We start from the raw sequence: 24,485 nt of genomic DNA on the forward strand, positions 1-24,485 counted from the left end.
ATTTGAGCAACAGTTTCATGAATTAAAAAATAACAAAACAATAAAGTTATCCCAATAATATAATGTGAAAGATGATGTTATGCTGAGTAAATAGATACCTAACATGTCACGCTTTAAAATTACTCACAGTCATGGAATGGCGCCAAACTTCAGTACTTAAAAATGTCCATAGGCGACTCTTTAAAAATGTTTACAGGTTACCAGTTTAGAGATACAGAGGAGGTCTAGTACTATAATTGTTACTCATGCTCTAACGCACATGGTGATACCTAACATGTGTGGGTTAAACGGCATTTACTTATGCGTGCGTTCGCTTCTGAGCGCGAGCTACCAGGGACAGGGGCGTTTTACTTTTTTTTCTTTTTATTTTACTTTATTTTTTTATTTTGACACTTTCTTTTACAGTAGTAGGAGCGAGGTACCTGTCAAAACTAGGTACCTGCTCCCCCCAAAAATTACATTCCAAATGTGGCTTAGAAGGGGTTGAGGAGTGCTTAAAGCGGAACTTCCACTTTTGGATAGAATTCCGCTTTAATCGCTTGATGACCAGCACGCCGATTTACGTTGGCAGAATGGCACTGGTAGGCAAAAGGGCGTATAGGTACGTCACCCTTTAAGAAGAGGTGTCGCGGTCGCACGCCCGCTGCGGTCTCTGTGGCCATAACCGCGGGTCCCGCGGACTTGATGTCACAGAGAGGTAGAAAGGGGAGATGCTTTTGTAAACAAAGCATTTCCCCCGTTCTGCCTAGTGACAGGACAGAGATCACTGCTCTCTGTCATCAAGAGCAGTGATCACTGTCCTTTGTGTTGAAGCCCCCCCCCCCACAGTTAGAATCACTCCCTAGGACACACTTTACCCCTTCACCGCCACCTAGTGGTTAACCCCTTCACTGCCAGTGTAATTTACACAGTAATCAGTGCATTTTTATAGCAGTGATCGCTGTATAAATAACAATTGTCCCAAAATCACGCCAAAAGTGTCCGACATAATGTTGCAGTCCCGATAAAAATCGCAGATCGCCGCCATTACTAATAAAAATTAAAAAAAACATATAACTATCCCCTATTTTGTAGACGCTATAAATTTTGCGCAAACCAATCAATATACGCCTATTGCAACTTTTTTAACCAAAAATATATAGAAGAAATACATATTGGCCTAAACTAAGGAAAAAAAATGTTTTATATATATATTTTTGTGGGATATTTATTATAGAAATTTTTTTAAAAAATTGCGTTTTTTTTTCAAAATTGACACACCTTTTTTGTTTATAGCGCAAAAAATAAAGACCACAAAGGTGATCAAATACCACCAAAAGAAAGCTCTATTTGTGGGGAAAAAAAGGACATAAATCTTGTTTGGGCGCAACGTCGCACGACCGTGCAGTTGTCAGTTAAAGCTTCGCAGTGCCGTATCACAAAAAGTGCTCTGGTCAGGAAGGGGGTAAATTCTTCTGGGGCTGAAGTGGTTAACGTTCCACTCACCATCAATGGTTTGGGGGTTTTTTTTTGTTTTGTTTTTAAAGCTACAGAAATGAAAGGCAAATGTAAGCAAACCCACATTATTTTGTATTTTATTTTTGTATAGTGAAAAAAGATATTATTTTAGGTAGCGTGTTGCATGATGGAGTAGTTGTCAGTCAAACTATTGCAGCACTGAAATATGAAAAAAAAAATGGTCTGGTAATGAAGGAGCGGGGTGCAGAATATACAATGGTTAAATATTACGTTTACAGACATGTCCATTAGATGTGAAATAGGGACATGAGAAGGATTTGGATAAGTAGAACAGTTGGGACCTATGCAATACTTCTATGTAATGCGTGTAATGACATCCTTGTATATACTTCCCTGCTAGGAGGAGAGCAGAAGGTATACAGGCTCCGGTATTTCTGGAGTATATGGAGAAGAATGAACAGAGGGATCCAGCAGAGAGGACAGGCTGTACAGTCCAGCACTGACACTCCATTCTCTAAGGATGAGTAATAAGACGTTTGTGTCCCCGCCCCTCTCATCACACACAGTGCTGTGCACGGGGCGCTCCTGTCCGGACTACACAACACCGCCGTCCTTCTGCCGGACCCTCCGCCGTCCTTCTGCCGGACCCACCGCCGTCCTTCTGCCGGACCTTCTCAGTCCCGGGCTGGACTAGACATGACCGCGAGACAGGTAAAGCCTCGGTAGATGTCTCCAGGGAGGACCAGGGTCCGCTGACTTGAAGGGACTTTCCATGTAGTCCCCTGTTGGTGTGTATGGCGGAGATAAGTGATCCGTGATTTTGTCTTGTCTCCCCAGGGACACCCCCTGTACCAGAATCAGACTTCCAGCTCTCAGCACCTCCGGGACCGCCAGAGGTTCTTCGAGGATGTCCTTGAGCATGAAGTGGACCTGTACTACCCGCACATGCACCTCATCCCTGAGCGCTGGAGACGTGAGTGCACCATAGGGAGCATGGAGGGAGAACTGGGGGTATAGATAGGGCTGTATATACAAGTTGTGGGGAGGTCCAAGGCTGGGAACCCCTTCTTAGTAAATATGGGTCACTCATTCTTCCATCTGCAGTGTCTACCAAAGTTTGGAGTGCGTGTTTGGTTATTGGCATGAATATCACCCCGCATACACACATTTTTATTTAACAATATAGAGCAGACTTCCTTCCTTTTTTACCCCAGTGGAACCCTTACAATGATGTTGAGGTCTCAGGGAGATCAATGGGAGAACTGCCCCTTACAATGGTAGTCAGAACCACCACCCACCACCGTACAGTGGTAGTCAGGTAGTAATGGCCCCATACAGTGGTAGTCAGGGAATAATGCCGCCAGACAGTGATAGCCAGGGAATAATACCCCCATACAGTGGTAGTCAGGGAATAATGCCCCCATACTGTGGTAGCCAAGGAGTAATGTCCCCATACAGTGGTATTCACGGAATAATGACCCCCTATGCAATGGTAGTCAGGGAATAATGCCTCCATACAGTGGTAGTCAGGGAATGATGTCCCCATATAGTGGTAGTCAGGGAATAATGCCCCCATACAGTGGTAGTCAGGGAATGATGTCCCCATATAGTGGTAGTCAGGGAATAATGCCCCCATACAGTGGTAGTCAGGGAAAAATGCCCCCATACAGTGGTAGTCAGGGAATAATGCCCCCATAGAGTGGTAGTCAGGGAATGATGTCCCCATATAGTGGTAGTCAGGGAATAATGCCCCCATACAGTGGTAGTCAGGGAATGATGTCCCCATATAGTGGTAGTCAGGGAATAATGCCCCCATACAGTGGTAGTCAGGGAATGATGTCCCCATATAGTGGTAGTCAGGGAATAATGCCCCCATACAGTGGTAGTCAGGGAATAATGCCCCCATACAGTGGTAGTCAGGGAATGATGTCCCCATATAGTGGTAGTCAGGGAATAATGCCCCCATACAGTGGTAGTCAGGGAATAATGCCCTCATACAGTGGTAGTCAGGGAATAATGCCCCCATACAGTGGTAGTCAGGGAATAATGCCCCCATACAGTGGTAGTCAGGGAATGATGTCCCCATATAGTGGTAGTCAGGGAATAATGACCCCATACAGTGGTAGTCAGGGAATGATGTCCCCATATAGTGGTAGTCAGGGAATAATGCCCCCATACAGTGGTAGTCAGGGAATGATGTCCCCATACATTGGTAGTCAGGGAATGATGTCCCCATATAGTGGTAGTCAGGGAATAATGCCCCCATACAGTGGTAGTCAGGGAATAATGCCCCCATACAGTGGTAGTCAGGGAATGATGTCCCCATATAGTGGTAGTGAGGGAATAATGCCCCCATACAGTGGTAGTCAGGGAATAATGCCCCCATACAGTGGTAGTCAGGGAATAATGCCCTCATACAGTGGTAGTCAGGGAATAATGCCCCCATACAGTGGTAGTCAGGGAATAATGCCCCCATACAGTGGTAGTCAGGGAATGATGTCCCCATATAGTGGTAGTCAGGGAACAATGCCCCCATACAGTGGTAGTCAGGGAATAATGCCCCCATACAGTGGTAGTCAGGGAATAATGCCCTCATACAGTGGTAGTCAGGGAATAATGCCCCCATACTGTGGTAGCCAAGGAGTAATGTCCCCATACAGTGGTATTCACAGAATAATGACCCCTATGCAATGGTAGTCAGGGAATAATGCCCTCATACAGTGGTAGTCAGGGAATAATGCCCCCATACTGTGGTAGCCAAGGAGTAATGTCCCCATACAGTGGTATTCACAGAATAATGACCCCTATGCAATGGTAGTCAGGGAATAATGCCCCCATACAGTGGTAGTCAGGGAATAATGCCCCCATACAGTGGTAGTCAGGGAATGATGTCCCCATATAGTGGTAGTCAGGGAATAATGCCCCCATACAGTGGTAGTCAGGGAATGATGTCCCCATATAGTGGTAGTCAGGGAATAATGCCCCCATACAGTGGTAGTCAGGGAATGATGTCCCCATATAGTGGTAGTCAGGGAATAATGCCCCCATACAGTGGTAGTCAGGGAATAATGCCCCCATACAGTGGTAGTTAGGGAATGATGTCCCCATACATTGGTAGTCAGGGAATGATGTCCCCATATAGTGGTAGTCAGGGAATAATGCCCCCATACAGTGGTAGTCAGGGAATAATGCCCCCATACAGTGGTAGTCAGGGAATAATGCCCCCATACAGTGGTAATCAGGGAATGATGTCCCCATACATTGGTAGTCAGGGAATGATGCCCCCATACAGTGGTAGTCAGGGAATGATGTCCCCATACATTGGTAGTCAGGGAATGATGTCCCCATATAGTGGTAGTCAGGGAATAATACCCCCATACAGTGGTAGTCAGGGAATAATGCCCCCATACAGTGGTAGTCAGGGAATAATGCCCCCATACAGTGGTAGTCAGGGAATAATGCCCCCATACAGTGGTAGGGAATAATGCCCCCCATACATTGGTAGTCAGGGAATAATGCACCCATACAGTGGTAGTCAGGGAATGATGTCCCCATACATTGGTAGTCAGGGAATGATGTCCCCATATAGTGGTAGTCAGGGAATAATGCCCCCATACAGTGGTAGTCAGGGAATGATGTCCCCATATAGTGGTAGTCAGGGAATAATGACCCCATACAGTGGTAGTCAGGGAATAATGTCCCCGTACTCTTGTAGCCAGGGCATAATACCCCCATATAGTAGTAGCCAGGGAATAATGCCCCCATACAATGGTAGTCAGGGAATAATGACCCCCATACAGTGGTAGTCAGGGAATGATGCCCCTAATACAATGGTAGTTAGGTAAGAATGCCCCCATACAGTAGTAGTCAGAATGCCCTCCAAACAGGGCTAATTTACACTATTGTAGGCAGCAGTTATCACTCAATCCGGTTTGGCTGATATACAGGGATGGGTATACGGGTGCCCAGGTTCTGTGTCAGTGTCCATGCACCCTCCCCTGTACTATGGGCTGGACATGACTCAGAAGAGCAGCAAAGTGAACACAGGGCTCTTCTTCCTGCACAGATCTGGGTGCCGTGTGAATGAGCCCCAATACTGACGTTCTCTCCCAACATCTCTCCCAACCTCTCCTGTGTCCGTTTTGTGCACACTTGTTTAATAATAAATGCCTATTTTGAGTTACACATGTGAATTATTTGTCAACAAGTCTTTAAAAATACATTTGTTTCCATTTTGGAGATTACTTTAATTAGGACTAGCTTTTCCCATGGGAAAAGGAAATAAAGACACGTTAAAACACGATTTAATATTGCAGCTACACACCAGGTCGGGATTGTGCGGATCTCTGCACGCCACTGTTTTTGAAAAAAAAGAAGGGCGAAAGAAGTAAAACACCTTCCTGGTAGCACTGAATAAATAAGCACATGGCACAGCTGTCAGGAAAAAATCCCCACAAGTACAGGAACATGCCAGTGCATTGTAAAGAAAACAGGATATAGGGCCATATCCTCCTTCCAGTCACGGGCAGACAAATGACAAGAAGCTTTATGGTGGATCTGTCACATTGTTTCACAACTGATTTCAACAAGAAAATTGTCTTAAAGTGTTACTAAACCCAGGACCATGCATTCACTATATCTGGTCTCCCACAGTATACAGAACATGGAAATGCAATTATTTTAGTAAATATAAACGGCTAAATACCTTTTCTCATCAACAGTATATAGCAGTCTTGTGACTTCTATCAGTGTCTGGTTAAAGCTTGTAGGAGGAGTTTTTATTCTGCCTTGGAGGTCCTATGAGGCTGCAAGATCCCAGACCCCTCTCTGGACAGTGCTGATTGGCCCTGTGCTGATCACATGCACTCTCCCAAGAATAAAAAAAAAACTTCTCTAGCATTACACACCAAACTGAGCATGTGAGGAGTGACTCCAAGGCTCTGTACTATCAGGAGATGGATTGGGGACAGTAAAAGAAGGGGAGGATCAGAGAAGACCGGATCAAACAGCCTTTTTACACAATGTGGAGGATTAGCCCCTTACATTCCACAGTTAGTATAACAAGCATGCATTACTGCATATACAGACTGATTTAACTTTTGTGGGTTTAGTAACAGTTTTTTAAACCCAAGAATAAAAATGTAATATATTGCAATGTACAAATCCTTAGCTTATACTGCAGCTTACAAATCTTACCCCTGTGTTAAACTTTGACATAGGACTGTGTTGGTTCCTGGTGCTGCATATGCATCCACTCATAGATGTGCTTAGCTTATTGCATTAGGGTGTGCACCCCAAAACTCAAACACATGTGTGTGGGTATGTGTGTGCAGAGGGAGATGATGCAGTGGATCCAGTGCTGCAGATAAATACAATGGATTACTCTGGGTGTGTAGTGCATGACAGGGCACAGTGGATTCCTCCTCCCTTGTGCCCGTGTGCTCTGTACTCTTTTGTACACCGAATGATACACTGGATGGCGCTAGTTCAAAGGTTTATTAGAGTATGGCCAGGCATACCCGGCACCCCCATTCACCAACACACCCCCCGCACGCACACACGCCTATTCAATCCACTTTTATGGGCTGCCTGTCCGCAGCTCTGAGGTAGATTCACACACATCTGCCAGTGGCTCTGCACATGGGATGGCACTAATCTGCTGTCTGAATGAACCCTAACGATCAGGGATCATCCAGGCAGCCATCAGCCTGTCATTGATTTTAATAGAGAAGTATGGAATTCATAAAAAAAATTATACTCGCTTAGGTGGATGCAGCAACAGTCCGATGCCTCGTCTGACCTCGCTGAGAATTGAGAAATCAAACACCACTGATCACTTCGTTCTCAGTTCTCAGCCTGCAGAGAGCTGGTGACTGTCAGCCAGTGGCTCTCTGCTCTGCTCCTCCAGTGCTCACTGGAGTACTGGGCTGTGGAGGGGTTTGGAGATGCTGGCTCAGGCTCTCATCAGCGAACCGAGAGGCTGAGCCATCTGCCAATCCAGGCATTGGGTAGATCCTGACCGTATGGCCTGGACAAGCTCTGTGACATCAGCCAACACCAGGCTTTGACCCGCTGTCAGCTGAAAACAGGTCACAGGCGTGCAGAACAAACTGCACTTCACAGGAGAATTATGGCCATATGAGCTTTGGCTGTACTTCTCCTTTAACAGGCTGGCTGCACGCAGCTGCGAGGACCACCTGTGCTTCCCTGTACACATAAACACAGCCCACTTCATAAGTGTACAGATCCTCACACCCATGGGAATGAGCCCCATACTTCCTTCCTGTGAACCACATTCTCACTGACTGTATTGTATCTACGGAGGAGCAGCATTTTTACACTAGGTTTCTCTCCCAATTTGCAGTACAAACACCTTCCCCTCTCCTGATCTCATTTATTTAGAGGGAGGTGTTCTCTAGTCAGGGCTAAAAATACTGTTTGCTATGATACAGCACAGGCAGAGTACAGAGGATGCAATAGAATTCTTGCAGGATTAACAGGTTTTGTCTGCACTTGCAGCATTTTAAGGGCCCATTTAGATTTGTTCATTGAGTTAGGGCACATGCGTTAATGTGCGTAGCATTAAGGCAGCCTATTGTAATCAATGGGCTTCCAATGCACCAAAACGTCCCAAGAATCGCACGTGTCACAAAACTTTTTGCTGCAATGGTGTGTCTGCATGCGCTGGAGCGTGTTGCAACACATGTGTTGGCTTAGTGTATTTGGTGTGCTGTATAAAACGAACGACACCGCAATGCACCAACGAATGTAATGTGCATTGTGGTAATGTGTATGTTAACAATTGCATTCTCACAATACATACAGTGGCTTGAAAAAGTATTCAACCCCCTTGAAATTGTCCACATTTTATCATGTTACAACTAAAAACGTAAATGTATTTTATTGGGATTTTATGTGATAGACCAACACAAAGTGGCACATTATTGACTAGTGTTTGTTTTACTATTCAGCGCTCAATAAATTTAATTCTCATTCGTCCATTTATTGTTTTGCTTCTACGTGCTTCACACAAAGTCCCATTTTCCCTGCAAATTAACCCCCATTTCTCTCTCGGTGTAAATGGGATGGATATTCATGACCTTACCAGGTCCTGATGTCATATATAATCCCTAGGGATGGAAATACATGACCTTACCAGGCCATGGCTTCCTGAATGTCCCTATTCTCCAAAAAAAAGCTTTTCAACAAAGTGGCACATATTTGTGAAGTGGAAGGAAAATGATAAATGGTTTTCAATTTTTTTACAAATAAATATATAAAAAGTGTGGCATGCATTTGGATTCAGCAAACAACCCCCCCCCCGACACGAGTCAATACTTTGTAGAACCACCTTTCACTGCAATTACAGCTGCAAATCCTTTTGGGGATGTCTCTATCAGCTTTACACATCTAGAGAGTGATATTTTTGCTCATTCTTCTTTGCAAAATAGCTCAAGCTCTGTCAGATTGGATGGAGTGCGTCTGTGAACAGCAATCAAGTCTTGCCACAGATTCTCAATTGGATTAAGGTCTGGACTTTCACTGGGCCATTCTAACACATGAATATGCTTTGATCTAAATCATTCAATTGTAGCTCTGGCTGTATGTTTAGGGTCGTTGTCCTGCTAGAACAGTGGTCATCAACCCTGTCCTCAGGGCCCACTAACAGGCCAGGTTTTATGTATTACCTTGGGGACATGCAGACTAGAATACTGAAATCACTGAGCAGCCAATGATATCACCTGTGATGTATTTCAGTTATCTTGCAAACCTGGCCTATTAGTGGGCCCTGAGGACAGAGTTGATGACCACTGTGCTAGAAGGTGGACCTCCGTCCCAGTCTTGAGTATTTTGCAGACTTGGGTTTCTTCTAAGATTTCCCTGTATTTTGGCTCCATTAATCTTCCCTTAAACTCTGATCAGCTTCTCTGTCCCTGCTGAAGAAAAGCATTCCCACAACATGATGCTGCCACCACCATGTTTCACAGTGGGGATGGTGTGTTCAGGGTGATGTGCAGTGTTATTTTTCCACCGCACATAGAGTTTAGCTTTTAGGCCAAAAGGTTAAATTTTGGACTCATCTGACCAGAGCACCTTCTTCCACATATTTGCTGTGTCCCCCACATGGCTTCTCGCAAACCGCAAACGGGACTTCTTATTGCTTTCCTTTAACAGTGGCTTTCTTTTTGCTGCTATTCCATAAAGGCCAGATTTGTGGAGAGCTCGACTAATAGTTGTCCAGTAGACAGATTCTCCCACCTGAGCTGTGGCTCTCTGCAGCTCCTCCAGAGTTACCATGGGGCTCTTGGTTGCTTCTCTGATTAATGCTTTCCTTGCCTGGCTGGTCAGTTTAGGTGGATGGCCAAGTGTTGGTAAGTTTGCAGTTGTGCCATATTCTTTGCATTTTCGGATTGAACAGTGCTCCGTGAGATGTTCAAAGCTTGGGATTTTTTTTTTTTAACCTAACCCTACTTTAAACTTCTCCACAACTTTATCCCTGACCTGTCTGGTGTGTTCCTTGGTCTTCATGTTGCTGTTTGTTCACTAAGGTTCTCTAACAAACCTCTGATGGCTACACAGAGCACTGTATTTATACTGAGAGTAAGTTACACACAGGTGGACTCTATTTACTAATTAGGTGACTTCTGAAGGCAATTGGTTCCACTAGATTTTAGTAAGTGGTTTCATCATAAAGGGGGCTGAATACAAATGCATGTGCACTTTTCACATATTTATTTGTTAAAAAAATTGAAAAACATTTATCATTTTCCACAATTATGTGCCACTTTGTGTTGGTCTATCACAAAAAATTCCAATAAAATACATTTACGTTTGTGGTTGTAACATTTGTTGTGGTTGTAAAATTTTAAGGGTTATGAATACTTTTTCAAGGCACTGTAGATGTAGATAGGTCCTAATATAGAATAAAACAATGGGGGTTATTTACGAAAGGCAAATACACTTTGCACTTGGAAGTGCAGTCGCTCTAAATCTAAGGGGCAGATCTGAAATGAGTGGAAGCTCTGCCGATTTTATCATCCAATCATGTGCAAGCTAAAATGTTGTTTTTTATTTTCCTTGCATGTCCCCCTCGGATCTACAGCAACTTTACTTCCAAGTGCACTTTCAGTGCAAAGTGGATTTTCCTATAGTAAATAACCCCCAATGGGTAATAGAGAGGTGTTCTGAGTGTTTCTTTTTTTTGCAATTTTTTTGCCCAGACATACATTTAAGGTATAAGATTAGTAAAAAAAAAAAAAAAATGTTTTTTTTTTAAATCAGCACAAAGGATGGTGCTTTCTGCTGGCTAGTCAGTTAATTGAAATCTGAAGTCCTCTGCTATCCCGCGTGCCCCTAGAGCCATGCTGTCGGGTTTAATGCCAGCTCTGGATGTGATCTATGAATAGTGGAGCGGCAAATGAACAAAAGGTTCACCTTCTCCATTCACAGAGCACTTTTAATTGATGAAAACTATAATATAGCTGATATTAGCACTATGGGTGCGCAGGTCCTGAGCTGGTATTAACTCTCACAGCACCAGAGAAAGATTATGGTTGTGGGGAAATGCAAAGGGAAGGCAGGGGACTTTGGATTTCAACTAACAGCCAGCAGCGCAAGGGACACTTTGCACTAAATGTAAAAAAATGAATACATTTTTACTAAATTGACCTCACTTAGACTTTAAGGACCTATTCACTCTTGCATTTTCATGCAACAAAACTCATGTATTTAGCTATATGAGCATTCATTGCAAGTAGAATTTGCATTCTTTCTTTCACATCTTTATGTTGCAGTTTAATGTGAAAGAGTGACAATATGGGCCCATTCACACCTACGCATGTGCGTATCCACACAGTATACAACACAAATGGAAGGGTGAGAATCCAGAAAACCTGTTAGTTGGCTGTTATTTCTCTATAGTGTGGGGAATGAAACAGGGAAAAACCCCAGAGTAGGATGGAGAGATATAAAAAGTCAGTGTGTGTGACTGACTCATCTCACAGATTATTGCACATATAAACAAAATTTCACTTCTAAGTAGAATTGATCCTTGAAATGTCTGACCTTAGATCAGATAAATACAGGGAGTTTGGAGCCATTGCTGCTTCTCTGCACGCTGCAAATGATTGTACAAATGTCTGAGCTCATAATACTGTGCACATATGGTATTCTGAATACTGACAGACTAAAGCCTCGTACACATGATGAGAATATAGCCTAGGCCATCTTTATGTAGAGCAACAATTCTTTTTTTCAGATCCTCAGAGAGTCCTTTTGCCATGAGGTGCCATGTTGAGCTTCCAGTGACCAGTATGAGAGAGTGAGAGCGATAACACCAAATTTAACACACCTGCTCCCCATTCACACCTGAGACCTTGTAACACTTCCGAGTCACATGACATTGGGGAGGTAAAATGGCTAACTGGGCTCAATTTGGACATTTTCACTTAGGAGTGTATTCACTTTTGTTGCCAGCAGTTTAGACATTAGTGTGTTGAGCTATATTTTGGGGGGACAGCAAATTTACACTGTTACACAAGCTGTACACTCACTACTTTACATTGTAGCAAAGTGTCGTTTCTTCAGTGTTGTCACATGAAAAGATATAATAAAATATTTACAAAAATGTGAGGGGTGTACTTACTTTTGTGAGATACTGTATATGGGGGCTGCAGCACAGTAGTTTTTTTTTTTACTTTAATGCATTAAATGTATTAAGGTAAACAACCTTGAGGCTTTAGAACCACTTTAATAAAACCAATGCATATCTGAGTACTCTTTTCAAGCAGATATCAGAAATCTTTTAAGTCTTTGAGACTGAAAAGCATTACAAAGGCCATGCTCCTTACAATTGAGCTGATAATGGCCAGGGATTTTCATAGCAGGTACAGCGCTGTAAACTTGAGTAAATGTGGGTCGGGCTGCTGTTGTGTCATTCAGTAAGGTGGACTATGATGCAACACAGGACTCATGCTGGCAGGAAAACGCTTTTACTCTTTAAAATACAGGAGTAGGCAGCCAAGTAGGCTGAGGATTTGGATTCGTAGATGTGGCTTTCTTTGCTTTCATTTCTGTAAATCATTTGTGGTTCTCAGTTTTGTTGGTGAGTCACATATGACTTACAGTCTGTGTGATGTTGTCCATGACAGCTTCTCGGTAGATGTTGAGTACCTGTCTAATGTTTACCAGAATATCTCATTGTAAAGTGGCCATCTCAACCCAGCGGTGCCAATCATCATTGCGTGTAGAATGATTTAGTTCAAGAAGCAATTAACTTTTGCCTTGCTTTATTGAGGATAGACGTGTCACTGGAATAAGTACTAACTACCAACTCTTTCACACATAAGACATAACTGGCATGCTATGTGAAGAAAGCATGTCACAATCTGGCTTTTGCAGGAATCTGAATATTCACTCTTTAATCACTGTAAATTAGGTAGGCTTATTTATAATTTGTTTATAATTGATCCTTTTTAGCCTGGTATCCTTTGAGTCTGACCACTTCCGTCAAAGTGTTGGTGATCACACTGTTTTCCAGAGTGTAGAGCAGCATTTTTCAACCTTTTAGATTTCAGGTCTCAGAGAACTCCTGAGAAAACCATTCATTGGTGGTCAGTGGGAAGAATGCCCCCCTTTACAGTGATGATCAGAATGCCACCCTTATTGACAGCTAAAAAGATCATTGGTGTCATTCAGCTGGCTTTGCCAAATGCCAGTTAAACATGAAACTATGCAGGTACCATCAAATGGGTGGTCTATCAAACATCGCTCAAGGAAACCCTTAATGTCTCTGAAGGAACCCTGGTTGAGAATGGCTGGTTTAGAGGATTACAACAACACCCACCTCAAACCACAACTAACCTTATCACTTTGGTTGGATTTGGTGGGGTTGAATCATATATAATATCTTTCCATCCCTCTTGGAGAGAATATTGGAGACGTTGTCCTACAGAAATATATCTGCCCCTACCCCCCCTGTTCTAGGCCATGAAGGTGATGCTCTTTTTCAACTCTGCTCACCAGTAATACATTTTTTCTACATCAGTGGTTCTCAACCAGGGTTCCTCCAGAGGTTGCTAGGGGTTCCTTCAGCATTGGGCAATTTCTGCCTCTCAGATAAGTTCCCACTGACACCATTGATCTTTTTTGCTATCTGTAAGGAGGTAATTCTTCCCAATGACCACAAGTATAAGGACCATTCTTCCCACTGACCATCACACTAATGTATCATGAGTTGTAGATTTATAATTTTTGGCAGGGGTTCTCCGAGACCAGAGAACTATTTCAAGGGTTCCTCTGTGTTGAAAAGGTTGAAAAAGGCTGTTCTGCATTATGGAAAATCCATCAGCGAAGCCTGACACCATCATTTAGCTTTATAAGGACTTTAGCAGTGTAACTTTACTAGGGAAGTTGGTGGGGATCTCTTTATCGCAGTCCCTGAGGGAAGTCATTATGTAATTCAGCTTTCAGACAAGTACTATTTTTGGTACAGGTGACCATTACTGCCCCAGGGAAATGTGGAAATATTTTAACAAGGGCTTATATGTAAGTCATTTTTTAAGGAGTGCTTTTGCATACATTTTCTCTCAGTTTTCGTGATCCAAAATATTACACATTATATGTGGGAGGCCATGGCAGCACCCATTTGGATGACAGCGTTGATTTCCAGGGTCGTCTCAGTGGTAGAGTTCTTACCTACTAACGCAGTTCCATGTACAGTAAAACTGTGCTAAGAGCTCAGTAGTAACCCATAATAACACATCCGATTTCAGATCATTTTTGGGTTACAGTACTCATCATTGCTCAATGCACTATTTTACAATATTGAACTCATTATTGTGTTTGTTTGTTTTTTACTATAACTGCAAATAATTATGGTGCATGTTTCAATGAGCTGCTAAAAGCAGATAACAAGAAATCACGTTAAACCAGTTTAGAGTAGAAAAAAACAGCAGTCACTTAAGGGTTAGGGTACAGTAATCTTTGCCTTCAGTCCACCTGACATTTCAGTTTTTGGTATATGTGGAGCATTAAACCATTTATTGGTCATTGGAACAGGTGTATCCGAGCTTCTACCTCCTATGTAATGCCTGGACAACCTCATGAAAACTGCACTCAGCCTGGGAAGTCTCTGCAAACCTCCATGTGCAATCTATGCAAAAAAAAGGAAGGAAGGCTGGTGTCATGGAAGTTGGCTAAAACATTGTTTTACCAACCGCTTGCTGACCACCCTATTGCAGTTTTACTGCTACAGGGCAGCAGCTGTGTGCTGGATTATTACGTATACAAGATCTGTCTCTTATGGGTAGTGGGCACGAATGCATGCCATCGGCAGTTCGCTCCCGCTGTGATTATACACAGCGTGAGCCCATCAGCAGGTACTGCAAAATTCATGTCCGCCAGCACCCGCCAATCATCCCGCAGAGACACAGAATGGCAGTCTGTCTATGTACACAAGGCAGATCGCCGTTCTGACAGGTGGGAAAGCATGGATCCTGTGTCTCTGCAAATCAGGGACTGGGATCCATTTCTTCCCCTAGTAAAAGCACCTCACACACTGTAGTAAAACACAGGCTAGGCACACAGTTAACCCTTTGATTGCCCCTGATGTTAACCCCTTCCCAGCCAGTGTCATTAGTACAGTAACAGTGCATATTTTTTAGTACTGATCACTGTATTAGTGTCACTGGTCCCCAAAAAGTGTCAGTTAGTGTCTGAATATCGCAGCCCCGCTATAAGTTGCTGATTGCCGCCATTGCTATTAAAAAAATAAATAAAAATATAGTTTGAAGACACTATGAGGGTTATTTACGAAAGGCAAATCCACTTTGCACTGAAAGTGCACTTGGTGTAGTCACTCTAAATCTAAGGGGTAGATCTGAAATGAGGGGAAGCTCTGCTGATTTTATCATCCAATCATGTGCAAACTAAAATGCTGCTTTTTATTTTCCTTGCACGTCCCCCTCGGATCTACAGCGACTTTACTTCCAAGTGCACTTTCAGTGCAAAGTGGATTTTCCTTTAGTAAATAACCCCCTATAACTTTTTTTGCAAACCAATCAAAATACGCTTTTTGGGATTTTTTTTTTTACCAAAAATATGTAGCAGAATACATATTGGCCTAAATTGATGAAAAAATTCGATTTTTTAAAAAGATGTTATTGGATATATTTTATAGCAAAAAAGTATTTTTTTTTCAGAATTGTATGTCTTTTTTTTTGTTCATAGCGCAAAAAAAAATGCAGAGATATTCAAGAAAAAGCTCAATTCGTGGGAAAAAAAGAGGATAAATTGTATTTGGGTACAGCATCGCACAACTGCGCAGTTGTCAGTTAAAGTAACGCAGTGCCTTATCGCAAAAAATAGCCTGGTTATGAAGGGGGGTAAATCTGCTAGAGCCAAAGTGGTTAATGCAGGTGAACAACAGTCAAAAAAGCCATCTATTGCCTATATCTCTTGGGGCTTGGATTTCTGCACCCAGGTTCCTGAGTCTGCACACCCACTATAGCCATTATTAGGGGTGTCCACCTTGTTGTATTATTTTTTAATTTTTTTTTTAATTTTAGAGAATTTAACAGTTGCTTGAAAATGCAGAGGTGGGCTTAAATCTCTAAACTCAGAGATGGACCGGAGCAAAGTCTGAAAATGGCAATGATGTGTTGCAGTATAAGAAGCCAGGGTCTGATTCAGGATGAAGTTGCCCTTTAAATCTTGCCAGCTACATTAGTGGCTCGTAATTCATGTGAATGCCGTGCCTGCTATGGTGTTACTGTTAATTCACAACTAGTACGATGATGAGAATGTATAAATGTACACTTTCTGGAATATCACAGATGTACAATCTATACGTATATACTTGCTCAGCATACTTTAAAATGTGAATGTGTACAGAGAATGCCAGAGATGAGCATTCCACCTTTGTATATCTATCATTGCTTACATTTTGTGTTGGGTGTCAGTGTAAATGTCATTATATGTGGATTTCAGTGACATCAATCCAAAGAAATCTACTCTACATTCTATATTTTCTTTGTTAGTCATATTCTTCAGTTATTACATTGAACATTTGACCATTTACAGTACATGGGGGAGCTTACTATTATGGAAGTGAGGAGGTAGAATATCGCCTCTAAGCTCCCTGTCATCTGCCCTCTGAAAAGTGATCCACCACAGAATGTTTTTCAGAAGGTCGACAAGAGCTGTTGCCTGTCTGAACAAGGCTTTAGGGCTTGTTTACATTTTCCACACTGGGGATGTGATCTGTGGGTGTCAATGTATTCCTAACGACACCTGAAATGCAAATGCATTTGCCTGCACCAACACCGCAGTACTACATGATCGGGTTGCTCTGCATGTCTAATGCTTGGGATGTTCAAAGCTTGGGATATTTTTTTTTTTTTAACCTAAGCCTGCTTTAAACTTCTCCACAACTTTATCCCTGACCTGTCTGGTGTGTTCCTTGGCCTTCATGATGCTGTTTGTTCCCTAAGGTTCTCTAACGAACCTCTGAGGGCTTAACAGAACAGCTGTATTTATAATGAGAGTAAGTTACACATATGTGGAGTCTATTTACTAATTAGGTGACTTCTGAAGGCAATCGGTTCCACTAGATTTTAGTTAGGGGTTTCAGCGCAAAGGGAGCTGAATACAAATGCACGCCACACTTTTCACATATTTATTTGTTAAAAATTTTGAAAACCAATTATCATTTTCCTTCCGCTCCACAATTATGAACCACTTTGTGTTGGTCTATCATTTAAAATCTCAATAAAATACATTTACGTTTGTGGCTGTAACATGACAAAATGTGGAAAATTTCAAGGGGTATGGATACTTTTTCAAGGCACTGTATGAATTGAGGATGGGTGGGTGGTTGATGGGTCCTCCTCCTCCTCCATTAATAGATCCCTATAAAAATGGTTTCTGCGAATAGAGGGGCTGGGCAGAAAGGGCAGGCATAGTCAGGTGCTCACGATGAGAGCCTGGCAAAGCCCCTTAAGAATTTCCTTTAGCTTTACCTTCAGCTATGTAATGCAAGGTCCCGTCTGCTTGCATACAAATTGGAAATGTTTAGGTTTGACCTCCATATTATATTGTTTTGGTTAATCTAAAGGAAAGTTCTACAAGAAAATTGTACAATGTATGGCCAGCCTTATTTATATTAATCCCCAATGTGAAGGATTGCAGTGGAGTGGGTGTGGGGGTATCAAAAGAGGAAGATCTAATTGAATGGAGGACATGGGAGCCCAAGGGACAAATGTCACTTGTAATGTCCCTTGTGCTGATTGTTTTATTTTTGGTTTAGGTACACTTATGCCCCGTACACACAAGTGGAATTTCCGACAGAAAAAGTCAAACAGGAGCCTTTCATTGTATATTCCGATCGTGTGTATGCACCATCAGACTTTTTACATCAAAAATTCTGACAGACCTAGAAAGAGAACATGTTCTATATTTTTCAGACGGAAGTAATTCCTATCGGGAAAACCGCTCTCGTCTGTATGCTGTTCCAACGTACCAAAAACGACGCATGCTCTGAAGCATGAAGTATGAGATGGAAGCTATTGGCTACTGGCTATTGAACTTCCTGTTTCTAATCCCGTCGTATGTTTGGACGTCACCGCATTCTTGACGGTCAGACTTTGGTGTGAAAGTGTGTATGCAAGACAGCTGGAGCGGAATTCCTCTATTGTAAAAACCTTTATTCCGACGGGAAAACTGGTCGTGTGTACACGGCATTAGACTGAACTGCCTGAACAGACTCACAAATTCTTAAATATCCTATATCGCTTTCTGGTTGTTCTTTTTATTTTTATTTCTTCAGTGAAATATAAAACACAGTATCAGAATACTCCTCAATAATGAATAACACCAGTGGCAGCAGCCTTTAGCAACCACAAAGGGGAAGAGGATGTTGGGGGCCCGGCCAGTTCTCAGAACCAGCAGCTGAAAGTGGGCTAGTTAGGAATCTAAAATGAGTAATTCACAACTGAAAGCAAAATAAATAGTCATGTTCAGATATTAGTAAAGATGGTGTGACTTGAGCAGGTGCAGGAAAATATTACACGTATTTCATCGGTGTATTTCTCTGTTTTGCAGCTCCTCTGGACAGTGTGTCATCAATGGAGGTGAATATTGATTCTCTGGAGTTGTCAGAACCACTGGATATTACTGAGCTGGAACCCAGTGATGCTTTTCAGCAGTGTGAGGATCCACTAAGCCCTCTGGTCACTCCCGGTTAGTAGAGATTGGAATGTGCTGTTGAGTCATGTTAGAGGAGATGGAAAACATCACTGTCGTTTAATATTAAAAGGCCTGTGGGGGGAAAAAATCTTGATTCTTAAAGCTGAAGTTTAGGTATGACTTTTTTATAGGTACTTATGTAATTATCGTATGTAAATATATGTTGTACCCAGAAGATTGTGGTTATCTTTGTAGCAGCTTCCACAACAATGACTCAGGTATGAGATATGCATACTTACATTGGTCTGTTTTAATGCAATAAATGAATATCAGTATTAAAGCAGAACTTAAGTCTAAGAAGGTTTTTTTAATGTGGCCTTCCTCTCCCTTGCACAAAAATCAAATAAATAATAGAGAAACCCCTGTGGAGGTAATAGTTACTTTCCCGAGTCATCTTTCCTGCATCCCTGAAGAATATTGGGTAGTACAAATCTCAATGCATCTTCTCGTGATATTTGGTGTGCTTAGCATTCTCCAGGAACTCTTCAGCAGGATTATGATGTCACCCCTGTACCTTTTTTATTTTTTTTAGTGCTTTAGAGAGAGAGGAGGGTCACATTTAAAAATCAGACCTTGTATGGGGTACAAGGTCCACTTTAAAGCTGAAGTTTAATGAAAAACCAGGGATGGTACTTAGCATGAATGAAGATTGTCCCGTGTACTTATGGATGCTGTGTTCGGATGAAATCCTCCTTCCCCTGATCCCCCCTTAGCGGTGATCTTGTAGGCTGTGGGGGTTTATATGAGTGGCTGCGGCTTTGACAGGCAATCATCAGCTGCCAACTATGCTCACCCTTTCCACCCCTATTCTCCATTCACTGAAGCCTTGCTATTGTTTCCAACAATTAAAAACGCTCTATGAATGGAGGACAGGTGGATGAATGAATGGTCAGCCTTCTCCAATTACGGATTGTTTTCTTTCTGGCCACCCTCATCAACCAGAATTGAGGTACAGGGGCTACGGACCAGAGGAAGCAACCCTGAGAGGCAGTCACTGCTGTACATGAGAGCACATGGTGTTTGTAGGTTTATGGGGTGCTTTGTGACCCATATACAAAAAACTTGAGAGTGCTGCTCAAAGCACTACAAAACTTCTCCATGCAGTCCAAAGCACAGATCTGGTGCCGACATTCAAACTAGCTGAAACAGATGAAAAGACAGAAGGTAGAAATGCCGCACATCAGAACCCAGCCACTATATAGAGAGTTAAAGATATGGCTTCAGCCTAAACTCCTCCTGGCTATGTCCCTCTAACATGATTTGTCCCGCTTGTGGGGCTTATTCATAGGTATTAAGCTCCATAGACAGGGCGAAACATGTCAGAGGAACATAACCAGGAGGAGTTCAGGCTGAAGCCATATCGTTAACTCTCTATATAGTGGCTGGGTTCCGATGTGTGGCGTTTCTACCTTCTGTCTTCCCATCTGTTCCTGGGGTGCTATGCTACAAGTCCAAAAACATAGGTACCAGGAGCTGGAACCTATACCATGTGTTACATTTGTACATTATAGCAGTAGATTTGATTAATGCTGGCCATACACTATACGAAAAATCGGCCAAACCCACTTTTTTAAAAACAAACATTCGGCCATGAGAGCAAACGATAGTGCCATCATGTAATGACCGATAAATCATTCAGTGGAATAAAATGAATCAATTTTTGTTAGTTTTTTTTTAACATATACCTAGGCAATCCGTTCTGATGGGAAAGACTAGTTACTAACCTTTCAATGTATCATTCGTACAGCAGAAAATGTCCAAATTTGTCCTACGTTTTATCGCCTCCAAAACGTCCCAACGATTACTAATTTTGTGCCCATTAACTGGCTGAAAAACGAACAAACTGGCCAAATGACCACATTTTGGCAGATTTTTCGTATAGTGTATGGCTAGCATAAGTAAAATAAATCCCTGTAGTGGAGACCTTTCACAGCCCACATGGCCACTGATAGTTGCCCAGTTAGAATGTGTGCTAAAGGAGGATAAACAGGGAGGTTTAATATGTGTAATTTAGCAGTTCTGCTTGCACAGGAGGCATGGAGAGTGTAGAATGTAGACCTCAGTGGCCTATCTGTCCTCATACACAAGTGACGAGAACAATCTCCAGGAAAATAGGGAGCACAAACCTGATACTTTTATTGTACAATGCAATGTTTACTTTCAGATACAGTAGACAGGATGTGTCTAGATACACTCACACAGCCTCATATTTCTATATTTCTTTCAGCTGACCTCCAGGGAATCGACTACTTTAGGCTTCGCTTCCCCTTCCCCACGGCGCCTGGCCAGGAGCATCCAGCACATGATGGTGACACAACATGCAGAGAGGAGGAAGCTGCAGATGTCCAGGCCAAAGAACACAGCTCTATTGCAGATTCTGCACATCATGGTCACAACAAGACCTCCTTGTCTGAAACACAATGACCTGCCAGTTTCCTCTGAATAGACTATGGTACTAGCCAGTGTCTTGTGGGACTCCATTCACTGGTCCCTTTAATATACAAAATATGGCTCATGTGGACATACTAAGCTGTCAGCGGTATCAGACTTGTAATTCAGTTTACATTGCACCATTATTGTCAGTTAATGGAGTCTGCCACACAAAACTGGGCATTCAGCAGAAAATGCTTTTTATGTATGGGGAGAAATTTTAATGCATTCCAGTGTTTTTACAAAGCACATTTGTGGGTTAAAGCTTTGTATGAAGAGTAAGGTCAGTCTGTCCTTTTCAGAGGCCTCTGTACTATTAATAATCATTTTCTAGGAAGAGCATGTTGGTTGGAACAAAAGTGTAACTTCCTTCTATTTCCGTCTGCACCACATGAAATCAGACAAGGGGGTAATATGATGATAATCCCATAGCAATTACATCATGGATAAAAATGTGTCTGTTGCTCCCTCTAGTGGATTGCTGATGGAATATAGTAGTGTAGCAGACCGTGAAGCTGTATACACTAGACATGTGCACACTGAAATATTTTGTTTCGGAATTTCGTTTTCGTCCGAAAAATGCATTTATTTAGTTACTCCTGAAATGTTTTTATTTATTTTGTTTCGTTAAAAAATGCTTTCGTCCAAAATTCCAAAATAATTAAGGTTGAATCTGTCATTGAAGGCTTATGGTGTCTGTCGAATGCTCTAAGGCCGCGTACACACGCGGGGACTGTTCGCCCAACTTTGTCCGTCAAACAGTTTCGGCAAACAGTCCGCTCAAAATTAGCATGGACGGACATGGCCACACACGACGAACGAACAGTTTGCTGAAACCGTGCGCGATGACGTGAACGGCACGTACGACGGGACGAAAAATACGACGTCCTATACACTGCATTATAACTTTCGGCGTGTTAAGCCTTTCTGAGCATGCGCGGAACTTAGTTTGTCGAACAAGCCTACACACGGGCGGACTGTTCGCTCAAACAAGGTTTCAGCGGACAGTTTTACGGAATTTCCGAAAAACCTTGTTCGTCAAACTGTCCGCTGAAACTGTCCGCTGAAAGCCCACACACGAGCGGACTGTCCGCCCAAACACTGTTCAGCGGACAAAGTTGGGCGAACAGTCCGCCCGTGTGTACGCGGCCTTAGAAGATTTGACGGAGCAGCTAAACTGTACGACGACACAATCGTACATTTCCAGTCAAATGTTCCGTCTACAAGCTATAGTCGAATTCTAATGTTGTATGACATTAGTAATAATTATATTTATTAATTATTATTATTAGTCAACCAACATTAGAATTCTTCTATAGCCTATGGGCAGAGCATTTGACCATAAATGTCCGCTCGCGGGACTGCTTCGTTGAATCTTCATGTTGAATCTTTTCTCTCCATGTCGAATAATCTTGGACTAATAGAGTTAGGTTAGGCACATTTGACCTTTTTTGTTATTGTCTCTATAATGTTGAATCTTTTCTCTCTGTCGAATCTTTTCTCTCTATGTAGAATAATATCTGGACTAATAGAGCTAAGGTTAGGCACATTCGACCACAGGTTTGTTGAACACAGATCGCTATTGTCAGCGTCATATCGAATCTCTTATCTATATCGAACTTTTGTCGCAACGTAAACGAAAATAAAGTTTATGTTGTATCTTTCACTTTTTGGATTCTGCACATTCGTTATTGTTTGTTAAAACGATAACAAAAATACCTGAAATTCGGCCGAAAATGCATTCGGACGAAAACGAATGCACATGTCTAGTATACACTGTTCAATAGGATTTTTTGCTTTATGATAGCTCTAGTGTATATGATTTATTGTGAAATTCTGAATCAATGAATGACTGTTTGGAAAAATACAGTGCGGGTGAGTCAATAAAGTTATTATGACACTTTTCTGGTGGTATGGTCCTTTTAAAATATCCTGCTCCAAATTCATGAACTTCAGATTCAAGTAGTTCTTATTTTTGCCATATTTAGAAATCTGATGAAAACTATGGACCCCCACCCCAGAAATATTCACATAAACACAACTTTAAATGCAATGAATATACCGTATGTACTTTATGTTAATGCCTCATATATATATATATATATATGACGTTTAAAAAAAGTAAATAATCTTAAAGGCTACATTTATCTTTAGATATCTATCTATCTATCTATCTATCTATCTATCTATCTATCTATCTATCTATATATATATATATATATATATATATATATATATATATATATATAAAAATAATAAATGCACATCTTTTTTGCTGGTAAAAACGTGCAGTTTTTTTTTTTTTTACTCTGCAGCCTGTAAGGCAATGCGCCTATGATCAGCAGATCATGGGTTCAATGCCAGGATCCTGCAGATACTCAGCACAGCTGTCTGCCCGTATCTCGTACAGGCAGACAGTTACTGAATGGCAGGAAAAATCAATGAACTATGAGGATGCTCACCAGCGCCCTCGTAGTTTATTGAGAACTAGCTGATGGTACTTGTAGTTCCTTCATTCACAGAACTCTGAATGAATGACATGACAATGTCGGCGCAGCCTCACACAGCTCCACTGTTTTGAAATTGTGACAGCAGGTGTGGGGAGAAGATCCCCCCCTCGCTGTCACACGGAATGGGGGAGGAGAGGAGTCAGGAGCCTAGAACATGTTACACTTTTGACCCTAAATACGGGTGGAACATGTACCATGCTCAAAGATTAACTTATCCTTTAACAAAAAACAAAAATGAAATGCAATCGTCTTGTGCAAATTAAACAAAACTATTTGAATTCTGCTCAAATCTACAACTACTACTAGAAAATGAGAATTAGCACTTGCTTTTTATGGAGTGACACAAGATGAGAATGTTGCACAGAGAACGAAGATACAGATTCAAATGATAAACATGGGCCAACATAGTATCAAGAGATGCTTAGCGGTTGGCACTTTAAGCAGTGGCTTACAATAGTCATGTACACACCAGAACACAGTGGTACATTGTATTCCAGAGCTGTGTGATATTATATGTGTTTGCATTATATAGCACTGCTCTGCGTGGTCCTGAATGTCACCGCACAGGGGGCCGGATGCATGGATAGGGGAGGCGGCGCCCATTTGCCCTCTATGGACGGGTCGCCACTGGTCTGCACATTTCATATAAACTTCTATAACAATAAAGAAAAAAAAAGTACTCCATGTGATGCGATAAAATGTGCATCACACCACCCCCTGCCACGTGTCTCTGCAGTCCAAAACACTGGGTGGACAGCAGCGTTTTGAGCTGTAGGGCAGTGTGAACAGGCCCTTAAAGCGGGAGTAAACCCACTGAAGTATTTTTTTTTTGCAAAGGAAAAG

The 24,485-nt window shown here is 42.1% G+C and overlaps 1 protein-coding gene across 1 annotated transcript; it reads left to right on the forward strand.

Moving 5' to 3' along the window:
- The first annotated feature begins 1,957 nt into the window (after nt 1-1,957).
- Nucleotides 1,958-23,036, forward strand: LOC143988666 (dysbindin-like). The gene is made up of 5 exons (XM_077488396.1): nt 1,958-2,169; nt 2,296-2,431; nt 18,559-18,696; nt 20,930-21,845; nt 22,288-23,036. Exons 1-4 carry the CDS (start codon nt 2,155-2,157, stop codon nt 21,124-21,126), a joined length of 486 nt encoding a protein of 161 aa, XP_077344522.1. The 5' UTR covers nt 1,958-2,154; the 3' UTR covers nt 21,127-21,845; nt 22,288-23,036.
- Nucleotides 23,037-24,485: the final 1,449 nt, after the last annotated feature.

This window comes from Lithobates pipiens, unplaced genomic scaffold, assembly GCF_037356315.1.
Source record: "Lithobates pipiens isolate NorthernLeopardFrog02 unplaced genomic scaffold, aLitPip1_a1.2 Scaffold_18, whole genome shotgun sequence".
NCBI classification, from domain to species: Eukaryota; Metazoa; Chordata; class Amphibia; order Anura; family Ranidae; genus Lithobates; species Lithobates pipiens.